Below are 23,927 nucleotides of genomic sequence, written 5' to 3'. Positions count from 1 at the left end.
AACCAGCCTTAGCAGGTGCTGCAAAGGTAGAACAGTCAGTAACTTCTTGCAGTGAAGCAAACTTCCTCTGAATAAACATGAGGAGGTGAGAACTCAGAGAAATGGAAACTTTTCCAAACTGCTAAGAGAGGGTCAACTTCAGTGAAAAAGGGGTTAGTAAATGGCGGTTTCAGAGTCTCAGCAGCACCTTTGAAGAGCTGTTTGGTCGCTTTTCTCTGTGACTCACAAATTACATTGGAACTAGCTGCCACTGAACTCGGATCCTTAAATGCAAGAAGGATACTTGGATCCCAGGGTAGCAGGAGCTGAGTGGTGGCACTTAATCACAAACCCCATTATTTAATAAGTATTTCTTATACAAGCATACCTATTATGCATTTTAAAATAAATAAGGCAAATAATAACCCTAGTAACAATAAGAAAATAAAGTTAATCATAGAAACAACTTTTAGAACTTTTAATTCTCTCTGCCTTTATTTTTTTCTATATTCAACTTCATATACCTATTTGTGTTGAGTTTGTGTAAAATAAGGTCCTACTGTATACCCTCTACCCAGATTTACCAACTTCATTTGCCACATTCATTATATTGTTCTATCATCTAAACATTTGTGAGTAAGCTGCATTTATCATGCTCTTTACAATTTAATAGTTCATATATATTTCCTAAGAACAATCGGCCTGTGTTTTGAGGCCATGTGGATGTGAAAGCTTGGCTCTTCCACAATATCTACGGCAGCATCTAACACTACACGTCTCTTGCTTAGAGCTGACAACTGAACCCTTTGTTCAGGGGAGGAGGGTGCCCCCATGAAAAGGAGGGACCCACAGGCAGCAGGGAATGCGGGTTGGACACCTGGGAGCCAGAACCAGGCCCAGTTTCCCATCTCAAGGTAGGCGGCTACTCCACCTTTCAAGCCACACTCCAGATGCTCCCTAGAGAAGCCTATAGTCGAGACTCAACTCTCTGACCCACTCTTAGGAGTCACTTTCCAACAACCACTTCGCGTTCTCCTGCACTTTTGGTGGGAGGAGCCACGACTTCCTGCCCACCAGCCAATGGCATTTCAGTGGCCTCAGTCTGGTTCACTACATTCCCATTGGGTGGATTATGCAGGAGGCGGGCACAGAAAGTGAGGGCTGCTTATTGGTGGTTGGTCCGCACAGAGGAGGAGTGGCTTCTGAAGTGGTTACTTTGCACGAAGCAGAAGCGAAGGCTTGAAGAGAGAAGGACCTCGTGGTGGGTGTCGCTCGGTGACTCAGCGGGCTGACTCTTGTACCATGTTTCGACTCATTGCCAGGGCTCTGAACTTCTGGAGGAGGGTGGACAGCACGGAAGAGGACTCCAAGCAGCAAGAGAGGCTCTTGGAAGGTACCCACCGATAGGGGCGCCGCTCCCCTCCCCCCATCCAAGGCTTCTGGGTTCCGGAAGGACGCTGCACAACCACGGTGTTATCATATTGTGGTACTGTGGTGGGGGGTGTCCCCAGGTCACTGAGTCCTCAAGAACTAGGCTTGCGTCAGCCACAACCCAAACTCTCAGCTCCGAAGTAATAATGGTGTCGGCCGAGAAGTCACCGCGGGGGGGGGGGGGGGGGGGGGGGGGGAGGGGTGGCTATGCCCCACATCTGCATTTCCCTAGATGCCTTTAGAGCTTGTGCACATGCCAAGTGTTCAGTTGTGGAAAATATTCTTTTTATATTTCCAGTAGTGGTGAAGAGGGCTGGGGCTGTGCATTTACCTTGTGACTTTTGTGTCTAGAACCCACTCCAGAGTCTGGCATTGAGCGTATGCTCAGTGGCTGCTTGTGAAGACATGCATTTAATTGGCAGGAGTTTTTCAAAATGTGACAGGATTTTGTTGAGTGGCTCGTATGCCTGCTCTGAATAACATAAATGTCTCAAATGTCTTACGTTTGTTGGGTACTTGGATGTGCCAAACATTGTGCTTCAGGGCCTTATGAGCTTTTGTGTCATAATCCTCACAATAGAGCCCACGAGGAATGTGGTAGTATTGTGAAGTTCATTTTAGAGCCGAACCAGGGAGACACAGACGGGTGAGCTAGAGTTGTGCGTGGCTGGTACTACCCTTATACTAGTATGTGGCTGAGCAGAATTCACGTCCAGACCGTCAGGTCCAAAAACCATATTCTTAACCTCTGTGATCCCCCAGCCTCTGGATGCCAGCCCTCCCAGGGGAGTCACAGCTCCTTAGGGTGGTAATTTGGAAGAGGTGCCTCCTCTCTAGTTAGCATTACTCTCTGGAGCAGGGCGTCTGCCTTCCAGCTGCTTCAATCTCCTGGTAACTTCTCCACTAGCTCGGGAAACCCCTCCAGGGGTGGCTGAGCCTTAGCACACCTTTGATTTAAATGCTATTCCTTAAAGTTTTAGTTGAAATCTCTCAGTGTAGAGTTCACTAATGAGCATTACTTTTACCAACAGACCCACGTGGTAGAGCCTTTCACAGGTTTTTTAGTGCTTAAATGGCATTTGTCTTCATTGTCACTTCTACTTTCTTCTATATGATTTAAATGAACAAATTTGACCCATTTTTTTCATTTTGTTAGGATTTTCTTGTCTTATGATTCTGTAATCTGGTATAATCAGGATTTCTCCCAGCCATCCAGTGAATCCAAAACTTCCTGTTTTGGAGGTGGTGGCTGTGATGTTGAGGTTCAGAGTGTGGGCTCTACAGGCAGACCACCAGCTTTCCAATCCCAATCTATTGCTTGCTAACAGTGTTAGTTCAGAAGCAAACGGAGAAAAACACCACTCCTCCTCCAGGTGATTCAGATGCACCTTTGCACCAGATTTAAGGCCCAAAATCTTTTAAGCTTTGGTAATGAGATGTTAAAGAATTTCCAGATGCTCTTGCTCTGCTGTTGATGATCATGATGAAATTATATGACAATTATGGATGGTTAAAGCCTCTCTAGATACAGTTATGATAACTAATATTTTTGTTTGTGTTGTTTTATTGAGAAATCTTCACACATATACAGTCCATACATGGTGTACAATCAGTGGCTTACAACATCATCACATAGTTGTGTATTTGTCACCATGATCACTTTTAGAACATGTGCATCAGTCCAGAAAAATAAATAAAAAGAAAACGCTTATACATCCCATACCCCTCCCTCTCACTGACCACTAGTATTTCCATACACCCAATTTATTTTACTCCTATCCCCCTTATTATTTATTTATTTTTTATCCATATTTTTTCACTCATCTGTCCATACCCTGGATAATAGGAGCATCAGGCACCAGGTTTTCACAATCATACAGTCACATATTAAAAGCTGTGTCATTATACGATCTTTTTCAAGAATCTAGGCTACTGGAACACAGCTCATCAGTTTCAGGTACTCTCCTCCAGCGAATCCAATACACCACAAATTAAAAAGGGATATCTATATAATGCATAAGAATAACCTCCAGGTTAACCTCTTAGCTCTGAAATCTCTCAGCCACTGAAACTTTACTTTGCCTAATTTCTCTCTTCTCCGTTTTGGTCAAGAAGTCTTTCTCAATCCCATTATTCCAGGTCCCTGCTCATCCCAGGAATTCTGTCCCACATTACCAGGGAGACTTATACCCTTGGGAGTCATGTCTTACATAACGGGGGGGGGGGGGGGGCGCAGTGAGTTCACCTGCTGAGTTAACTTAGAGAGAGGCCACATCTGAGCAACAAAAGAGGTTCTCTTGGGATAACTCTTAGCTTATCCTCTGTAGGATTAAGTTTCATAGGGGCAAACCCCAAGATTGAGGGCTCAGCCTATTGAATTTGTTGTCCCCACTGTTTGTGAGAATAGGAGGAATTCCCCAAATGGGGAAGTTGAATATTTCCTCCTTTCTCCCCAGTTCCACAAGGGAACTTTGCAAATAGTTTTTTTTATTCATTGCCCAAATTACTCTGGGATATATTGGGGCATCACACTAACCTGGACAAACCAACAAGATCTCACACCCTAGACAAAATTCTCTGTACTATTGGTGTTCAACTAAACTGGCCATACAAATTAAATTAGATAATATGATATACAAAATATAAATTTTGCACCAAATAAACATCTTTCCCTTTTGTCTCACATAGAAGTTGAAGTTTTAAAATATGAAGTATATCATCCTTTACCCTGTAATCTGATTTACCTTAGTCCTGTCCAGATCAGCTTCATTCATATCTCTACTTGAAGTCTGATCCCTTTTTTCTCAAGTGTTTAAACAGTTCCTGTATGGGATAATGCTGACTTTCATAGCTTCCGAACTCTAACACTGAGTCCCAGGTGTCACATAAATACCGGAAGTTTCTGAGACCAACCAGGTTATATACAAACAGCTCAGTATCTCAGAATTTAGTAACAGTTCCTGGGTATATATGAGCGCTGTCAGATCTTACAATCTAGGACCCTTTATAGTAGGTCCCAAGCTGATAACCCATGTTCTTGACTTCAGTTCATGGTGTTTGTATATTATAGTTAGTCCAAATGAATGAGACATGATAATATTTGTCTTTTTGTTTCTGATATTTCATTCACCATACAATCCTTAAGGTTCATTCACCTAGTTAAATGCCTCACAACTTCATTCCTTCTTGCAGGTACTCAGTAATCCATTGTATGTATACACCACAGTTCCTCCTTCCATTCCTCAATTGTTGTACCCTTAGGCCACCTTCATTCATTTCTAACAACTGATATTTAATCTCGAACCTGTAGGAGGCTCTAGCAGTTCTCTAGCCTTTACATGAATGTGTCAGATAATTCTCATAACAACACTATTAGGCAGACATTGTTTTTGTCCTGGTTTCACAGCTGAAAAAAGTGTCAGAGAGGTTAAGAAATGTGGTGAAGGTATACATTTGGTAATTGGAAGAGCCGTGATTCAGAACCAGGCAGCCTGACTCCAGGCTCAGTGCTCTTACTACGGCACTCCACTGCCTGTGGCCACTGGCTACCCAGAGAACCATGGAGCCAGGATTTGAATCCCGGTCTTCTGCCTCCAGAATCCTACATGCTTAACCACTATGTTCTGCTGGCACTAACATCTATATATCAAATCAATCCCATTATATTTCTAGATTTGGATCATTATCTACCATGTCTTCCTCTGGTAGGGCTCATTTGTAGTGTGCGTTTGCTTTTGAGATTGATTAACATGACCTTTTGTTTATTCATCTCATAGGTGACACCGGGTTGAAAACTGTGCACGGAGTTGTGACAAGGTTCTGTTGTGAACATGGCTTGATTAATGAATCAATCTGCTTTAATAGTGATGCTGTGAATGGCAATGTGCTTCTGAAAGTTGGACAAAAAGTGACTGCACTTGTGGAAGAAGATAAAACATCTCATGGATTGAAAGCAGTCAAAGTAAGATTTGCATGAATTTGGGGACAGTCTATTCCTGGCAGGCTTCCAACCTTTCTTCTACTTATTCATTCTAAGTTGACCTGGTATAGTCGATGTGTTAACTTGAGTAATTTGAATTCCCATTCACATGAGTGTGTGGTGCTTTTAGTGTTACCTTTGTAGTGATTTCTGTTTAAAAAAATATAAATTATATATTCTTCTACCATTTAAAAATATGATTGACAAGGATAATTCTTGACTCTATACCGTTCTACAAATTCCTTTTGTCAGGTAAGAACCCATTTTCTGTAGTATGCATTCATAGAAGTAGAATTGCTAAGTCAAAGGTTGTGCATTCTTTTTTTTTTTTTTTTACATGGGCAGGCTCTGGGAATCGAACCCGGGTCCTCTGGCATGGCAGGCAAGCATTCTTGCCTGCTGAGCCACCGTGGCCTGCCCAGGTTGTGCATTCTTTATACAGCTTTATAAAATTTGTTAATTTTACCCCTTTAAGAGTTAAGGATACTGATTTACACTGTCAGCAGCAGGTGTGACTCTGTCTGTTAGTAATGGCAAGGATGGAAATATGATCAATCTTTGATGTCTCTGCTTATCTGAGATGCAAAAAGCAGCCTCATAAATTTATTTTGCATTTCTTTAAGTATTAGTGACAATAGAGCAACTTTTCTTTTCTTAGAGCTCTTTATACATTAAGATCATTAGATCTGTCTGTACGTTAGGGAAATCTAAACATTGTGAGGAAAATTATCATATGAAGGTTTTGCCACTACTTTCTCTAAGGCTTTCTTTTAACTTAGTTTTATGGATTTGAAATTCTATATAATGTAAATGTACTCACTTTTTCCATGTGTCTTTTGGTTTTGGTAAAAATCCTCACAGAAGCTTATTTCACTTCATAATACACACAAGTGTTCACACAGGTTGTCCTCTGAAAGTTTATTTATGTCTAAACATTCTGTCTTGCCTTGTTTTAGAGACTGAGGGAAGGATCCAGATTTTATTTCGCTAATGGCTATCCTGTTGTCCCCATACCTTAAATTATATAAGTAAATATTTAAATTTAAAGAACTAAATAATTTCCCTACTGAGTTGAAATGCCATTTCTATCATATACTACGTTCCCATAGGCATTTGAAACCACTGGGACATCCTATTGTGTTCATTTGATTGTTTTTTTTCAGACTGGTGGTATGACCAAGTTATTTGAATTGCCAAAGCATTATAACACACTTCAATGCTTGGTAGCCTAGTTTCTCTCTTAAAAGTTTTTTTTTTTTTTTTAATTTTTCGTACATTCCTTCCCATTGGTTTTTCTGCATGAATTTAAAATCATTCTGCGTAGCTCACCAAGTCCCAACAACAAAAACAACAAGAATAAAATGCGTTGAGATTTTTAATTAGAATGACATGGAGTTTATAGAATTAATTCAGGAAGAATTGACATATCCATAATGATCTTTTCACCTACAAAGCAGGTTTGCCTCTTATATGCTTCTAAGTTGTTCTATAGTTTTCACTGAATAGATTCTGTACATTTCCTCCTGTTTTTTCCCCAGGGTTTTAAACATTTTGTTCCATTATAAACCTGCATTTTTCTTTACATTATTTAACTTTTTTAAAAAAATTTAATTTTTTTTTAAACATAGCAACATACAAACATGAACATTCTTACCATGTGATCATTCTTGGTATATAATCAGTAACGCACAATATCATCATGTGAGTTTGATGATCATTTCTTAGAACATTTACGTCAATTCAGAAAAAGAAATAAAAAGAAAAAACTCATACATACCATACCCCTTACCCCTCCTTCTCATTGACTGCTAGTATTTCCATCTACCCAATATATTTTAGTCTTTGTTTCCCCTATTTTTTCTATACCCCTTTCATTGATCACTAGCATTTCAATCTACTAAATTTATTTTAACATTTGTTTCCTATATTAATGTATTTTTAATACATATGTTTTACTCATCTGTCTGTACTGTAGATAAAAGGAGCATCAGACACAAGGTTTTCACAATCACACAGTCACATTGCGAAAGCTATATCATTATACAATCATCTTCAAGAAACCTGGCTATTGGAACACAGCTCTACATTTTCAGGCCCTTCCCTCCAGCCTCTCCAATATACCTTAACTAAAAAGGTGATATCTATATAATGTGTAAGAATAACTTCCAGGATAACCTCTCCACTCTGTTTGAAATCTCTCAGCCATTGATACTTTATTTTGTCTCATTTTTCTCTTCCCCCTTTTGGTCTAGAAGGTTTTCTCAGTCACTTGATGCTGAGTACCAGCTCATTCTGGGATTTCTGTCCCACGTTTCCAAGAAGGTTCACACCCCTGGGAATCATGTCCCACATAAAGCAGGGGAGGGCAGTGAGTTTGCTTGTGATGTTGGCTGAGAGAGAGAGGCCACATCTGAGCAATGAAAGAGGAACTCTTGGGGGTGACTTTTAGGCCTAATTTTACGTAGAATTAGCCTATCCCTCACAGGGATTAGTTTCATATGAACAAACCCCAAGATTGAGGGGTCGGCCTATTACTTTGGTTGTCCCCACTGCTTGTGAGAATATCAGGAATTCTCCACTTGGGGAAGCTGAATTTTCCCCCTTTCTCATCATTCTCCGAAGGGGACTTTGCAAATACTTTTTTATTCACTGTTCAAATCACTCTGGGATTTATCAGGGCATCACTCTAGACAAACCTCTTATATGCTTCTAAATTGTTCTATAGTTTTCATTGAATAGATTCTTTATATTTCTTCCTGTTTTTTCCCCAGAATTTTAAATACTTTGTTCCATTGTCAATTTGTATTTTTCTTTACGTTATTTAACTTTTTAAAATAAAATTCTAGTAAAAAATTTCAAAGCATTATTATATTGTATTTTCAAACTAAATTTTTCTTCTTGTTTAGGAAAGTATTGACTTTTGTTATGTAACTTGGTAGATGTAAACTTACTGAATTCTTTCTGGTTGCTTTTATTACGTGCTTGAGATTTACTTTATTACTATCATTTATATAGCATCTGCATCTGTTATCTGGAGCTTTGAGAAAGTTGATTCTACCAGTTCTTACTGTTTGTTTAAACATTCTGTGGTGGGACAGAGCCCTGAATCGTCTCACTGCAGCATCTTTATTGGGGTGGGTTCTTTTGTCTTCTTATAGTTTTTTTCTTTTAAGCTATTAATATGGAGAAAGCTATGGATCATTTTCCTAATATTGAGCCACTCTTACTTTATGGAAATGATCCTTATTTGGTTATGATGTATAATTCTTCTAATGTACTGCTGGATTTGTTTGCTTGTTTTTTAATTTAAGATTTTTGCATCTCCATGCAAAAACTTAGTTTTCCTAATGCTAATGGCTATAGAAATTGATCTATAGTTGTCTCTCTTTATGCTAGTTTTATCAGTTTATATAATCGTTTTTATAATGGGTTGTGGTAGTTAGGTTCAGATGTCAACCTGGCCAGATGATGTTGTCCCGTTGTTCTGTTTCTGTGGATTTAAATCATCGGTATATGAAATTCATCTATGGCTGCTTACATTTGCAGTCAACTGAAGGGAGTGCCTTCCATAATGAGTGAGGTTTAATTTAATTCACTGGAGGCTTAAAAGAGAGAGGTCAGAAGAGAGCTCAAGAGCTCAACATACGTCATCTCAGCACTCACAGTTAAATCCAGATATTTGGAGATGCAGAAAGGAATTGCCCCGGGAAAAGCCATTGGAACCCAGAAGCCAGGAGAGAAGGCCAGCAGATGTCGCTGTGTGCCACCCCATGTGACAGAGAAACTCAGATGAAAGCTAGCTGCCTTTCCTCTGAAGAACTATAAATTTTTAACTAAATTAATCCCCTTATTAAAAACCAATCCAATACTTACCTGGCAGGGGAGACACCATGATCACGAAGGTGGTTTTCCCAGGGCGAGGCTTGTCCATTGCTCTCCGGGCGTGCTGACCCCTGCGATTTTCACACATGTGGGAAACTTGACTGTGTAATTTGTGGTAGTGGGGACTGCGTGCACGCTCTCCCCTAAAAAGAAAAAAAAAATCCAAATTCCTAAAGTTAAATTTTAGGGGGGCAAATATTTCCCAAAGTTATTTAATAATGTAACACACATAATTTGACTTAAAAATAGTTTTATTAACATACCAAACAATCCACTCAAAGTGTCCATGGTTTAATTTTTAAGAACTGCCTATTAATGAGAAAATTGAATTTCGGGGGGGGCCGCGGTGGCTCAGCAGGCAGAGTTCTCACCTGCCGTGCCAGAGACCCCAGTTCGATTCCTGGTGCCTGTGCATGTGAAAAAAAATTGAATTTCACAAGAAAAAAAAAGACCCAGTAACCTGGGTAAATCCTAAGATCCCCTTGATTTAAAATACTAAGCATTTATTCTAGAAAATATTTATTGATCACCTCCTATGGGTTACTGTTTGAAGTACTAGAGATTTTTTAATTAATAAAATAGAGATTCTTCGTGAAGATTATATGCAAGACCAGAGAGACATTATACAATGTATACTACAGGTCCAAAGAGTGATAAGTGTTGTGAACATATGTAAAGCACAATGAAGAGATGGAGGTGCTCTGTCAGTGGTCAGAGTGGACCACTTTATGGGAGTAAGATTTGAACTGGGATGTGAATGAAGTGAATCATGTGACAATCTGAGGGAAAAGCTTTACACAAAGAGCAAGTGGAATAACTGGACATGTTGAGAAATAGAACAGCATGGCTAGAGCAAAATGAGGGTGGGTATAGGAAGTGAGATCACATAGATAGCAGGTGGCTAGCTCATGTGTGGCCTTATAGGCCATAAAAAATAATTTGGGTTTTGCTCTGAGTAAGGTAGCATTTCATTTAGATGGGGAGTTTTGAGTCAAGGACTGGCACAATGTGGTTTTCACCTGAAAAAGATCACTCTACACCTCCCGTTCGGACCATGATGGAAACAATGGGTGTTAGCCTGACTCTCCAGCCTTAACTAACTATAAAACTGGATAAAATATATGAAATAAAATTTTCAGAAATTGGACAGCAAACCCTGCAAGGCTGTGATCCCTGAGAACAGGGAAACACACAAAATGAGTTCCCCATTCATTTTAGCTTTTTGCCTGAGGGCACTTTCTAGTCTAGTACAGGAAAATGGAGCCCAAACATAAAGAAAAGGTACTCTGCTAGATGGAGAGAAAAAAAAATCGACGTTTGAAGCTATTCTGGCGAATTTGTGGGGTTTCACTGATAAATTCCATCAAACATTTATGGAAGATATAAAAACACCAGTGTGACACAAACTCTTCCAGAAAGGAGACAGCACTTCCTAGCTCATTTTATAAAGCCAGCATAAATAACCCTGATTTTAAAACTAGGAAAGAGATTTACAAGAAAATCAAACTACAGATTAGTATCTCTCATGAGCAAACGCGGCAAGGAAGCAATTCTTGCCACTATTCACTAACATACTACAGATTCTAGCCAGTAAGGCAAGAAAAAGAAATAAAAGCATACATTTTGGAAAGGAAGTAGTAAACCTATTTTTATTTGCAGCAACATGGTTGTGCATATAGAAAGTCCTAAAGAATCTGTAAAAAAAAAAAACTAGAAGTAAGAAGTGAGTTTAGTTTGATCATAAGGTAGAAGTCAATATTCAAAACACCAATTGCACGTTTCTATACTAGCAACAAACATCAGGAAAATAAATCCTATTTAAATATAGCATTAAAAAAAAGCAATCCATCTCTGGTATATTGCATTCTTGCAGTTTTAGCAAATTAACACGTGGGTTTATACAAAGAATTGGGTGCATTCCTTCATTCTTTATGTTTCTGCACATAATTTAGCATCAGGATTATATATTCTGTGAAGATTATAAATAAGTCACCTATCCGACTGAAGTAGCTTTTCATTTCCTTCCAAAGCTAGTAGCTTGTTCGTTTTTTTCTTATTGCTTGTTTAACAAAAATACCCTGCAAATCTACCCACATCTTCATCTATCCCCTCCTCCTCCCATCCTATTAGAATGGAAAAAGTGTTCCTGCACCAAAGGCGAAGTTTCTGGTCTCTGTGGTGTGGATCTCATTCACTTTGCTTTCTCAGAACTCTTTCTCACACTATTGAGTGTCTCTGCTCTTCTTGTCTCACACTTTAAGTACCAGTATCCATCAACATTTAAACGTGCCCGAATCTGAGTTCAGAAAAAGCAACATCTGGCCTTCAATATTGCTTTTTCTTTTGATCTCTCCCCTTTCTTTTGCAGTCAAGCATTTTGGCATCCTTATCTGTTTCATTATCTTCCCTTCCAGTCATGGGTCATCTCACTGATGTCTGATTTCCCCTCCCACCACGTTCCATGAACCCCAAGCTACCTCTGCTCACATATGCAGAAATCACTTGTCAGGGAGTGTGGAAGTCCAGTGTCAGGCTTTACCTGTTTCTCCCTCACTGCAGCTTTACCTTACTACACAGAAGAGCCCTCTAAGTGCTGCTCCTCAGTCCACCTGGATGGCTTCTTCTCCTCAAGGCCCTTAGTCTCTGAAGATGTAATTTTTTCATCACATTTAGATTTTAGGATGCATGTTCGATAGATGGAACTGGTTCAAGATGCTGAAGCTTGTTGAGGTAGAGGGATAGTGGCAGGAGATGAGAACAGAGAGGAAGAGATCACAACAACCCTAAGGATTGTAGATTAGGGTAAGGAGTTTGGATTTTCCCTGAAGTTTAGTTGAAAGTCCATTAGAAGATATTAAACAAAGAAAAGACGTATTTCAAGTACCTGCAAAAATAATCATTGGTTGCTGTGTGGAGAATGGATGGTAGTGAACAAAGAGGTAAGCAAGCAGATAAAGGAGAAAGTTTGCAATATTGTTAGGTGTAAATAGTAATGGCTTGGACTAGGTAGTAGGAATAGAGGTGAAGAAAAGTGGTTGGACTACAAGTTAATTTTGAAGGTATTGATAGGATTTGCTGATTGGTTGGATAGAGGTGTGAAAGAAAGGGAGAAAGTTGTGGGTTATCCAAGGGGTTTTGTGTTCAGTCATTAGGTGAACTGAGTTACCATTTTCTGAGCTGGAGATGGGGAGAGAGTAGTATTTTGTGTGGGAAGTTCAGGGCATGTTAAATTTTGGCTATGTTAAACTTGAGATGCCTATGGGACAGCCATGTCCTAAGTCATTGTACATGTGAAAGTCAGTCATGAGCATTTAGATGGCATTTAGATCTGTGGGACTGGTGTGTGGATAAAGAGGAGGCTCAGGAACAGGAGGAGGATCTAGCAAAGGAAGCTGAGAAGGATCCTCTCCAGGAGAGGGTGCTGACACAGAAACCAGGCAAAGTATTTCAGGACATAGTGAGTGACCAACTGGGTCACGAACAGGTTGAGTGATGAAAGCATAAAAAATTGGACATTGGATTTGGCAACCTGGAGGTTACTAGTGATCTGAAGAGCAGTTTCAGTGGCATGTTGGCATAAAAGCCTCCAAAGTTTGCCTTGGAGGATGTCAGAGCTAATCAAGGAAAAAGATAAGACCACTAGATGGTAGCAACGCACAAGGTATTCAGTGAGGCTGTGCTTTGACAGGTTGTGTGAGCAGGAAATCCCTCACAGCAGGAGACCTTTCAGGGACTGCGATGCAGGGAACCATCCAGAAGGGGAAGCTGGGTAAGGAAAAGCTCCAGAGGAGAGCAGGTATTAGGACTACTTTTAAAGCAGTTAGATGTGTAAGAATTTGAGTTTGGAACTGGTGGTCTTTTTTGGGGATGCAGGGTTGGCTAACAGGCTTAGGCTGATGTGAAGAAGTAAAGAACACGCAGGACCGACACACAGAGGCCATCACTAGCTCATTTATATAACAAGTGGTTGAGGAAGGAAGTGAGAAACTGAGTCTGGAGGATTATTTCAATATCTTTTGCTGAGGGGGGAGCAAATGAAGCCAAGGGAGGCTGATTTGTCTTTTTTTTTTTTAAGCTAGGCTATTCTGAAGTATATTGATCCATTAGAGAGAAAAATTGATGTAGGAAGAAGAGAAGCAATAACTATAGAAGTCAAAACCTCCTGGAGGTGAGAGAGAGAATGGTATTGTGTCCACAACTGGGGGTAAGCCTTGAGTTAGGGCTTAGATGTCTCGACACTGTTAGGACAGAATCCAGAGAAAGCCAGAACAGGTGCCAGGAGGTTGATAGAGGAGCTGTCTAAAGATCCTTATTTTCTCAGAGAAGTAAGAGGCAAGCCTACTTATCTGTGTCTACTCTTTCATTAATGAGCATAAAATATTTGTGTAATTAAAAATAAAATTGCAGTGGTATGGTTTTGAGGTATATAGAGATTGTTTCAGATTGTGGAAAGGAATATTTACTAGGGAAATAGAGTAAGATTATTGGGTAGCATTGATTGTTCATGTGAGAATTATATCCATCATGGTAGGTTGTCCCAGACAGCTGAATCTGTTGTTTGTCTGTTTATTTTGCTGGAGAATTCAGTTGCTTGGGAAAAGTAGAAGAATAGCTGGATAATTGGGCCTTACTGGGCTTTGGGTTTTGCCAGCTGAAAGTGACAAAGAGAGTGAAGTTCAAGAGTTGATGGTGTTTGCACACTGAAGAAGATATTTGGGCTTCTTCAGTGTGCGTGTTCATATCTTTCATTAAATTTGGGAAGTTTTCTGCCCTTATTTCTTTAAATATTCTCTCTGCCCCTTTTTCTCTTTCTTCACTTTCTGGGAGTCCCAGAGTGCCTATATTGGTACGCTTGATGGTGTCCCCCAGGTCTTAGGTTCTGTTCTCTTTTTCTTTTTCCTTTCTGCTCCTCAGCCTGAATCATTTCAATTGTCTTGTGTTTGAAGTCATTGATTCTTTCATCTGCCAGCTCCAATCTGCTGTTGAAACCCTTTAAAGAATTTTTCATTTCAAGTATTGTGATCTTCAACTCCAGTGGTGCTGTTTCTGAAAGTTCTATTATTATTATTATTATTATTTTGGGTGCATGGTCTGGGAATTGAACCTGGATCTCCCACATGAAAGGTGAGCATTCTACCACTGAACCACCTGTGGAACCTCTGCAAGTTCTATTTTTAAAAATTTCTGTCTCTTCGTTGAGATTCTCATATTGTTCATTCATTGTTTCCCTCATATCCTTTAGTCCTCTTACCATGTTTTCCTTTGTGTCCTGGAGCAAATTGAGGCTCTGTTTTTTTCTTTTTTTTTTTTTACATGGGCAGGCTCTGGGAATTGAACTGGGTCTTCAGCACTCAGGCGAGAATTCTGACACTGAGCCACCAGTGTTCCACCTGAAGATCTTTTTTTTTTCTAAAGTCTGTCTTGTATGTCGAAAGTCTTGTCCTCTTCTTTGATGGTGTCTAGATTTTTATCTTGATCCTGTAGGTGGGCCATCCTTTCCTGTTTCTTTGATTGTCTTGTATGTTGCACACTGTGCATCTTAATATTTTAAAGTGTTAATGCTGGAATTTAGTCCCTGCGCTATCTGCTCCTTAAGTTTGTATCCAGCTAATGATATGACAAAGATTTCCTTGAGAGACAGGAACTGATAAAAACAAACAAGCCAAAGCAAAAAAACACCTTCCACAGCCTTTGTAAATTGGCTCTGCATTGGCTAGTGGTCTTCTTCAGAGCTCAACCCTCCTATCAAAAAGATCAGCCCAAGGCAAATGTGAAATGCAGACTCCTCTTTGTCTCACTGAGTCTGTATGGGGCCTGCTTCTTGTCCTACTTGTTGCCTTAGGAATGACCAGTGTACAGGAATTCTGTTGCCCCTTTTCTCCCTTTGAAATAGACAGTCTACCTCTCCTGGGTTCTCTATTGTATGACATAATGTAGATACTATTTGCCCTGGGCCTTCTCAGCTTAATTGTTTCTTTCACTAATTTAGCTTTCTTGAAGGTGCTTCTTTGCCTTCAGGATAAATTCTCAGAGCAGGAGCTGGAGACAAGTTTCCACCTGATTGGCACTGACATATAGGCACCCCAGAATGTGCAAAGGGGTTCTCTCTTCTCTCTGCCAGGGCCAGGGCCCCACAGTGGGGATGCAGGCTGGCTCCCCACCTCATTGGAGATGGGGTGGGAGAGGAGCTAGCAAGGGCACCAGGAATTTTGTTTGTTTATTCTTGATTCGCCACTTGCCCAGTTACCACAACCTTTTGACTGTTTTCCAGCGTTTTGAGGGAGATGGTTCTGCTAATTTTTGCTATCTGCTCAATGATTCTGGGGATATCGTGCCCTGGAGCATGTTAGGCCACCATCTTTTTTTATTGTTAAATAAAAATATATATACAAAGAAAAGAAAGAAAAAGCAATGATTTTCAAAGTATACCTCAACAAGCAGTTACAGAACAGATTTTGCCACCAGCTTTTTTTTTTTTTTTTTTTTTACATGGGTAGGCACTGGGAATTGAACCCAGATCTCCGGCATGGCAGATGAGAACTCTAACACTGAGCCACTGAACCACTAAGCCACTGTTGCCTGCCCCCATCATCCTTTTTTAAAATATTTTTATTGATAAATCTTCACACACATACAGTCCATACATGGTGTATAATCAGTGGCTCCCAGTAGTATCACATAGTTGTGTATTCATCACCATGATCATTTTGTAGAACATTAGCATAACTCCAGAAAAAGAAATAAAAAGAGAAAAGAAAAAACTCACACATACCATACTCTTTACCCCTCCCTCTCATTAACCACTAGTATTTCCATCTGCCCAATTTATTTTACTCCTTATTCCCTCTTATTATTTATTTATTTTTATCCATGTTTGTTTACTTATCTGTCCATACACTGGATAAAAGGAGCATCAGGCACAAGGTTTTCACATTGTAAGCTATATAAATTATACAGTCTTAAAGAATCAAGGTTACTGGAACACAGTCCAGCAGTTTCAGGTACTTCCTTCTAGCCACTCCAGTACACCATAAACTAAAAATAGATGTTTATACAATGCATAAGAATAACCTCCAGGATAACCTCTGCACTCTGTTTGAAATCTCTTAGCCACTGAAACTTTATTTTGTCTCATTTCTCTCTTACCCCTTTTGGTCAAGAAGGTCCTCAATCCCATGATGCTGGGTCCTGGCAAATCCTGGGAGTTCTGTCCCACATTGGCAGGGAGATTTACACCCCAGGGAGTCATGCTCCGTGTAGGGAAGAGGGCAGTGAGTTCACCTGCTGAGTTGGCTTAGAGAAAGGCCACATCTGAGCAACAAAAGGGGTTCTCTTGGGGTGATTCTTAGGCATAATTTTAAGAGGGCTTAGCCTATCCTTTCCAGGAATACGTTTCATTGGGGCAAACCCCAAGATCAAGGGCTTGGCCTGTTGATTTGGTTGTCCCCACTGCTTGTGAGAATATAAAAAATTCTCCAAATGGGAAAGTTGAATATTTCCTCCTTTCTCCCCAGTCCCCCAAGGGGACTTTGCAAATACTTCTTTATTTATTGCCCATGTTACTCTAGGATATATCAGGTTATGCCACCATCTTGGCTGACCAGACCAGGAAGATATTAGAGGTGGGAGAATTGAGAACTTGGAAAAGGTTCAGTTTCGGGTGTGATTGTGAGTGGCAGTGGAGTCAGGGAACAGAGGACTTGCGGATCATCCACCTGGATAATGACAGATGTGGTGGAGAAAGGGGAACCTGGGACTGAAGTCCTCAATAAAGTGAAATGACAGTGAGGTTGGTGTGGAAAGCGGGAAAGACATCAAGAAATAAATGGTAATATGTCATGAATTAGACTATTAAAAATTGTAGGCTATTCATGAACTAAGCTGTTGAAAAAAGGAGCATGAAAAAAGAGAATTTACACCTCAGTGGATTGTTTCCATCAGGAAACTTTGAATAAAAAATTCCATTCCTAGGAGAGTATCCTACAGAAATAAATCAAGCAGAAAGACAGTGGGTCAGGATACAAGCTAAATGTCCAACAATGTGGAATTAGGTCAATAAATTGTGACACAGCCATTCAGTGGGATGCCATGTTATCTATTAAAATAATATTTCAACAATATGTTGACATTTTTGTAATCATTTGTGACACTTTAATAACGTATTCAATTTTCTTTCCTAATATTGTATGTATATTGGTACATATAGTAAAAACGTGTGGAAACAGTAAATAACAGAATGTGGTCAGTGGTTTCATTCTAGATAGGTAGAGGAAATATGGATTGTAGGTCATTGTTTTATGCTTTTTGCTCATCTGTACTTTCTACTTTTTATATCATGCACATACATTATTTGTGTAATTAAAAAATCAAAATATAAATTAGGGCCATTTTACTTCCAATAAACAGAAAATGTGGATGCCTCCTATTGCACTTAAATTAAAGCCCTAGTTTGACTTGGCCTTTGTTGACCCTTTCCCAGTTAGAGATTGTTTTTCCAACTTTATCTCATGCTGTATCCCCATAGTATCCCGATCTTGAGTCTTATAGTTTTCTTCCATATTCCCTAACTTGGCTTGTGTTTTTCTGCTCCTTTGCTTTCTCCTTAACTCTGTTCCCCAACTTACCAGGTTAATTTTCACTTCTTTCACATCCCAGGTCAAATTCCCCTTTCTCTCAGAAACTGTCCTCTGTTCGCCCAGTCCGAAATTCTTCCCCTCCTGGGAATTTCCAGAATTCAATTTTTGAGCTTGTAAATCATTTATCACAACTTACTTTGAAGTGGTTATTTTTGCCTTCTGTTTCCATTTGATTGTGAATTCCTGGAGGGAAGGAACAGTATGCCTTTTATCTTTAAACCTAATACTATCAGAGCGTAATGCATTCAATCTGGTAGATGTGAAAATGATGTTTTTAGATGCATTGTAAAAATATACAAAGCTAAGGCATTACTTTTTACCAACATTTCCTGCTTATCACATATTATTCAGCTGAAATATATTCACTACTGTTTATGATAGTTGTTTAAATCATTTATTGAACAATGATGATATAAGCATGTGTTTCCCATTTTTCAACTTTTGTTATGTTTGAACTTTTCTTTATCGTACAGGTGTATGCTTTCTGTGATAATTGCCATGGCGATGGATCATCATCCTCCCAAACTAGAGTTTTAATTGGTCGTGTTACCTCCATGATGAAAGGTGGTGGCTACATTAATCACACAACTTACTTCACTCTGGGTGTTGTGTGTCAAGGTACAATTTACATTTTTTATATAAAATTCAGTTTTGCCTGTTTTTAAAATGTTATAGCTTGGATTTAGAAATGGTTACAGGAATCATTTTGGGGATCAAATTTAGAAGATGATTAATTTTTTGAAAATATTGTAGTACTCAAACTACTTCTCCAGTGTATTTGCTTCTGTTAGTGGATCTTTAATGCTTGAGCAGTTGAAGATGGTACCGTAAAGCATCAGGTCAGATGCATAATGTTTTTACAACATATGCTATCATTTTTGCGTGTTCCTTTATCAAATAACAGTCACTAATATCTGTGTAACTTTCTTATTCATACGGGTATTGAATTTCTAATATAACTGCAAAGTATTACCAGTATGCAGGTGTACTATTTCTCCATGAGAAAGAATTCAGGAACAAGAATGCCTGTAGCAGTAAGTAGTAAAGTTTATTGAAAAGTTAGTACACCCTAAAGAAATTAGCGCAGACGTGCTCAAAAGTGAGACATGCCTCGAGTGGCATGAATCTAGCCTGTTTTATAGGGAGGTTCTGCTACTAGTGACTTTTCATCTCAACCTTTGAACCCCAGATATCTTCCTTGTCTCGGGAGGAGATAACTCTTGGTGCTTGTGGAGCTCTGTCATGTACTCAAAAATTGTTTGGGGGCAGATTTTTAACAACCTTCATGATGCCAAGCTTTCTGTTATTAACTGAGTCCATTTTGAGCCCTTGATTTTTCAAGCTTTATGGCTTTTAGGGGGTTTTGGGCTTTAGGGGAAATTTTGTACTAAGACTCCTAATGCTACTCCTTTCTTTGCAGTCACATAGAAGAAAAAGGGCTAATCTAAGTCGGGCAGGCTCAGGGCAGGCAGGCTGGTGAGAGTGCCTTGAGGGTGGTGAAGGCAGTAGCCTGCTTTGCTTCCTGTTCTAAGTCCTCTGATAGCTTCATAACAAGGCTGTGCAATTTCTCCAAATTGTGGTATCTAGATCCTGCAATATCTGGCCATCCCCAGGGAGGCTCTTAATTGCTTTTTTGTCTGAGGGGGTGGCATTGCGAGTGTAGCCTGGACTCTCTTGGATGACAAGGAGCACTCCCCTGGGTGAGGACAAAGTCAAGGTAAAGAACTCTTTGTAGGGCACTTTGAGCTTTAGAAGATGAAACTCAGTACCCTCGTTTGGCTAAGAAATGAAGAGCAGCACTAGTGTCCGTGAGGGTGGCGTCCATAGTAGGGCTGCGTATTAATAAATCGTCCACACATTGCAGAAGGGGGTTAGATTCTAAATGCAGAAGGGCTAGGTCCAGTACTAGTGCATTCCCAAAAAGATGAGAACTGTTCTCTGAATCCTTGAGGTAGAACTGTCCAGGTGATCTGGGTTGGGATAGCGTCCACCGGCCTTGCCACTCAAAGGCAAATAGAAACCGAGAATGTGGGTGTAAAGGTATACAGAAAAAAAAGCATCTTTTAAATTAAGGACTGAATACCACGTGGTGGAGCTCAGGATTTTATTGAGGCTGGTGTAGGGGTAGGTACGATAGGGTGGAGGGGAATGACAAATTGGTTTACGGCACTAAGATCTTGCACTAACAGAGGTCCCATTTGGCTTTTTAACGGGCAGAATGGAGGTATTAAAAGAGGACCTGCAGGGAATGAGAAGTTCTGTCTTTAAGAATTTTTGGATGACAGATTGAATAGCTTTATGTCCCCCCTGCATAAGGGGGCACTGTCTTTCTCTGGGAAATGATAAATCCTTTCTGTACTGGATTATAATAGGAGGAATGTGAATTCCCTTTACAGGCAGTTCTGGTTCCCAGATTTAGGGGTCCACTTGACTTCTTAACTCGGAGGGGAGGGACTCTAGAGAGTTTTCAGTCCCTTAAGACCATACTTCAGGCCACAATATTTTCAACGGGGCCTTCAGGTTCTTGCTTTGGCAGACAGCCTATTATTTGGTTTGGGTACCTAATGCCTTTAGTATTTCCCTTCCTAGAAGTGGGATGGGACACTCTGGTATTGTTAAAAACTGGTGACCCAAAAGAATATTGCCAATTCGACAGGAGTTATGTGGGGTGAAAGCTCAAGCCCGAGCCTTCCCATCTATTCTTACTATGGGACAGGTCTTTGAGGAGAGAGAGCCGGACTGAGAGGTTAAGACAGAATATGTGGCTTCCATATCAGTTAAAAAGTCAATTAAAAAGTTAATCATCGCTCCGCCCCCTGCTCGCCTGAGCGTCTTTGGGTGGCGCGTGGCCAGTGGCCCCGCGTCTCGGAGCAGCTCCCAGCGCCCACCCAGGATGAGGAGAGGGCGGTGCCGGTCCGGCAATTCGAGGGCGCGTGTTGCTAAGAAGAGGCATTTCCCACGAGGGGAATCCCATTGATGGGAATATGCAGCGTGGAGAATACCCCCAGCCGCCGCGGAGCCGTACGGTCAAAACCGAGCAGGAGTTGGAGGAGGTTGGGAGGCGGCCGACTGGCCACCTGCTGAAAGCATCCTGCCGGATTCTGTTACCTTCGAGCCTGGGATAGACAGTCTCGCCCCTTTATTCTTCATTTAAAACGGTGTTTCTCAGAAACACTGCATACAGTTTTAACCTCACTTAAATCGCTCCCGAGAGTCGCTTTTCTCCAACCAAGTTAACGTGCAACAAAGTTTGTTTTTCCCCTTCGCTCTGACCATCGTGCAAGCATTCAAAACCATACTCAGGGCTTCTCTGAGTCGGAATGATTGGATGAAGGTCTTGTTTTTGACCGCCTAGCGTAGGGCGTGAGGCAGTGGCGAAGGAGCCGGGAGAGGAGGGTGGTCGTCTCCGGCGGTGGGATTGTTCCCGGGCGCGCGCTAGCGCCAGCAGGCCGGGGGAGGGTGTTTCCTCTCTTTCTGCAACCTAGGAGAGAGGCTGCGGAGCCTTGTGCCCGGGTTTACTGTCTGTGTAGCTTCTAGAGCAGTGGCTACTGTGGATGCGTATTGACATTATTATACATAAACCTAATAGTTATTAACCGTTGGGCTATTTAATGGTAGAAACTGCTTTAGCTATCCAATATATATGCAAATAACCCATGATCCCGCAACTTTCTTTCAAACTGGATTCACTTTTGAAAGAGGCATTTTCTTGCCTCCTGTTCCTCAACTGTTTGTCTTTCTACTCCATGAGACTGGAAGTTAATTGAGGTGGAGACCTTAGCCACCTCTCACAGTTCCCAGCCTGTGTTCATTAAACATGTTGGATGAGTAGATGCCCTGGATTTCCTCCTTGTTCCAATGCTTTTCTTGCTTTAAAATCCAATGTGGGAGATAGATTTTGCAGTTGTTTATAATAATGGAAAATTGGAAACAAATGACTAAATGTAGGGGATTGGTTATGTAAATTTCGGCAGGCTTTAAGTGATGTAGTAGGAAATACTGTGTATGATGTTAAATCAAGAAAGAGATTACAAAGATATAAGTTACGATTTTTATAAACGTTCAAAATACATATAAGTATATTTTATAATATACAATTACATATATATACCGAAAAATATGAGAAATTATATACCAAAATGTCCATTGATTCCCCCCACCCACCCGCAGTTGTGGAATTTCACATGCGTTTTTAGTCCTTGTTTATCTCTATCTTCGAAGTGTTCTGTAATTAATATATATCTCTTGTACAATAAACAAAAGTTTTAAAAAGAAAAAAAAAGTTACTCATCAAGGGTCACCCAGGATTTGGTGAGATCCAGAAAGCCACTTGTGCTGTGCTTCTTCAGTTGAGATCAGGGACAATCAACAGGACCTTTGGAGAGGCTTCACTCTCCCTTGGGGGCTTGACGCACTCAGGCCCAGTGTCTAGCCTTCCCGCATTTTGGACAGGGTCCAGGGGGCTCTCTCCACCCTCGGGTTTCCTTCCATCTTTGTGTGCATTCTTGCCTCCAGTGCCCTGACTCTCCAAATCAGTGACAGGTTCCAGGTGATTTCTGCCCAGATGTGACCCTGAGGTGGCTGCTTACCATTTACATCTAAAACTAGGAGCTTGCTTTATTCTGGCCTCTCTTTATTCTCTCCTCCTCTGCACTCCTGTCCTGGTTATTAAAGACAGAAAAGGTCTTTCATAAGTTTTTGGGGCCCTGAGGACATCTTTTGCAGTTTTCTCCTTACTTCTGAAGCTGACTGACGTATAAAGTATGTCTTTAACATGACTCACCCTTCCTCAGAGTCTGGATCTGCACCAGTATACTTTTTCATGGCCTCCACTAGCCTCTCCTTAAACAGCAGGGTTTTCCTTGTCTTCCTGAGTTATGTTCTGTAGCATGTTGTAATTTACAGGCTTGATAATACATTTTTCATACCCTCTGTTAAGCAAGTAGCCATATGGTCCCGTGTATCAAGATCTCGCTGCCGTCTTTGATAATTCAGATCAGGGCCTGTGTTTGGGACAGCTTTGGCCCCAACCTTATACCATGCTGGTCGTTGCCTGTGCAACTTGTCTGCATGCCCTTGGGCTTTTGCCCCAGTCCTTCATTCCTCCTTGGGAGCACAGCAAGAGGAGAGAATGACTTGGACATCTCCCCAGGTGAACTTGTAGGTTAAGACTAGGTTTTTTAACTCCTCTAGAAACTTGGAGGAATCCTCAGGAAACTTTCCTAATTGTTTATTTTTTTGTTGTAGGATTTCTCCTTTTTTAAAAAAATATTTTTATTTAAGAAAACAAACAATACACTTAGAACCACCAAAAATGGTTATCTTAGTTAGCTTATCCATAGGCATATTTAAATAAAGAATCCAAATAATCATTGTAAAGCCTGTGTTTGCACAGTAAGTTCCATAAACCAATTTAAAATTAACACAACAAAGACAAAATCACAAACTCAGCAGTTTCTTAGATTCTAAATATTAAACACTAACTTAAGTACCATTTGTTCAGCTGTCAAAACTGAATATTCTCAGAATATCAAGTAGAAAGTTATTACAAATATCAGCGCTGCTATAGTAATGATGTACGCTACTAAACATTTTCCTGATTTTAGGAAAATATAAAGATACAAATGTTTTTTACAATCACCATATGGAACTCTTAACCACCAAAAATGGATATCCTAGTTAGCTTATCCATAGGCATATTTAAATAAAATATCTAAATAATCATTGTAAAGCCTGTCTGTACAATATGTTTCATAAACCAATTTAAATTAAAGCAAGGAAGGAAAAAATCCATAGATACAGATACCAGAGTTTCTGTCTGACTCTAAATATTAAATGGTATCTTAAATACATTTGATTAACTATCAAAACTGTGTACATTCTCAAAATATCAAGTAGGAAGTTATTACAAATATCAATTTTGCTCTAGTAATCTGTATCACTAAACATTTTGAAAATTTTTGATTTCAAGAATTTATTTTATCTAATGTTACCATAGTTACCTACGTTTTTTTTTTTGC

At 40.1% G+C, this 23,927-nt stretch overlaps 1 protein-coding gene and 1 non-coding gene across 2 annotated transcripts in view; both read left to right on the top strand.

Moving 5' to 3' along the window:
- Nucleotides 1–1,194: 1,194 nt before the first annotated feature.
- The window catches only part of LOC143671614 (cancer/testis antigen 55-like), a 38,829-nt gene continuing 16,096 nt past the window's right edge, over nucleotides 1,195–23,927 (top strand). The window contains exons 1-3 of the mRNA XM_077146862.1: nucleotides 1,195–1,372; nucleotides 5,187–5,371; nucleotides 18,381–18,525. Of these exons, the coding sequence (XP_077002977.1) occupies nucleotides 1,282–1,372; nucleotides 5,187–5,371; nucleotides 18,381–18,525 (421 nt within the window). The 5' untranslated portion in view covers nucleotides 1,195–1,281. The remainder of the gene's footprint in view (nucleotides 1,373–5,186; nucleotides 5,372–18,380; nucleotides 18,526–23,927) is intronic.
- On the top strand, nucleotides 9,255–9,417 carry LOC143672265 (U1 spliceosomal RNA). Its single transcript, XR_013169735.1, has one exon. It is a non-coding gene; the product is annotated as a U1 spliceosomal RNA (small nuclear RNA).

This window comes from Tamandua tetradactyla, chromosome X, assembly GCF_023851605.1.
Source record: "Tamandua tetradactyla isolate mTamTet1 chromosome X, mTamTet1.pri, whole genome shotgun sequence".
Classification (NCBI taxonomy): domain Eukaryota; kingdom Metazoa; phylum Chordata; class Mammalia; order Pilosa; family Myrmecophagidae; genus Tamandua; species Tamandua tetradactyla.
Note: the sequence above shows the minus strand (reverse complement) of the source record. Positions and strands in the feature narration are given on the sequence as shown.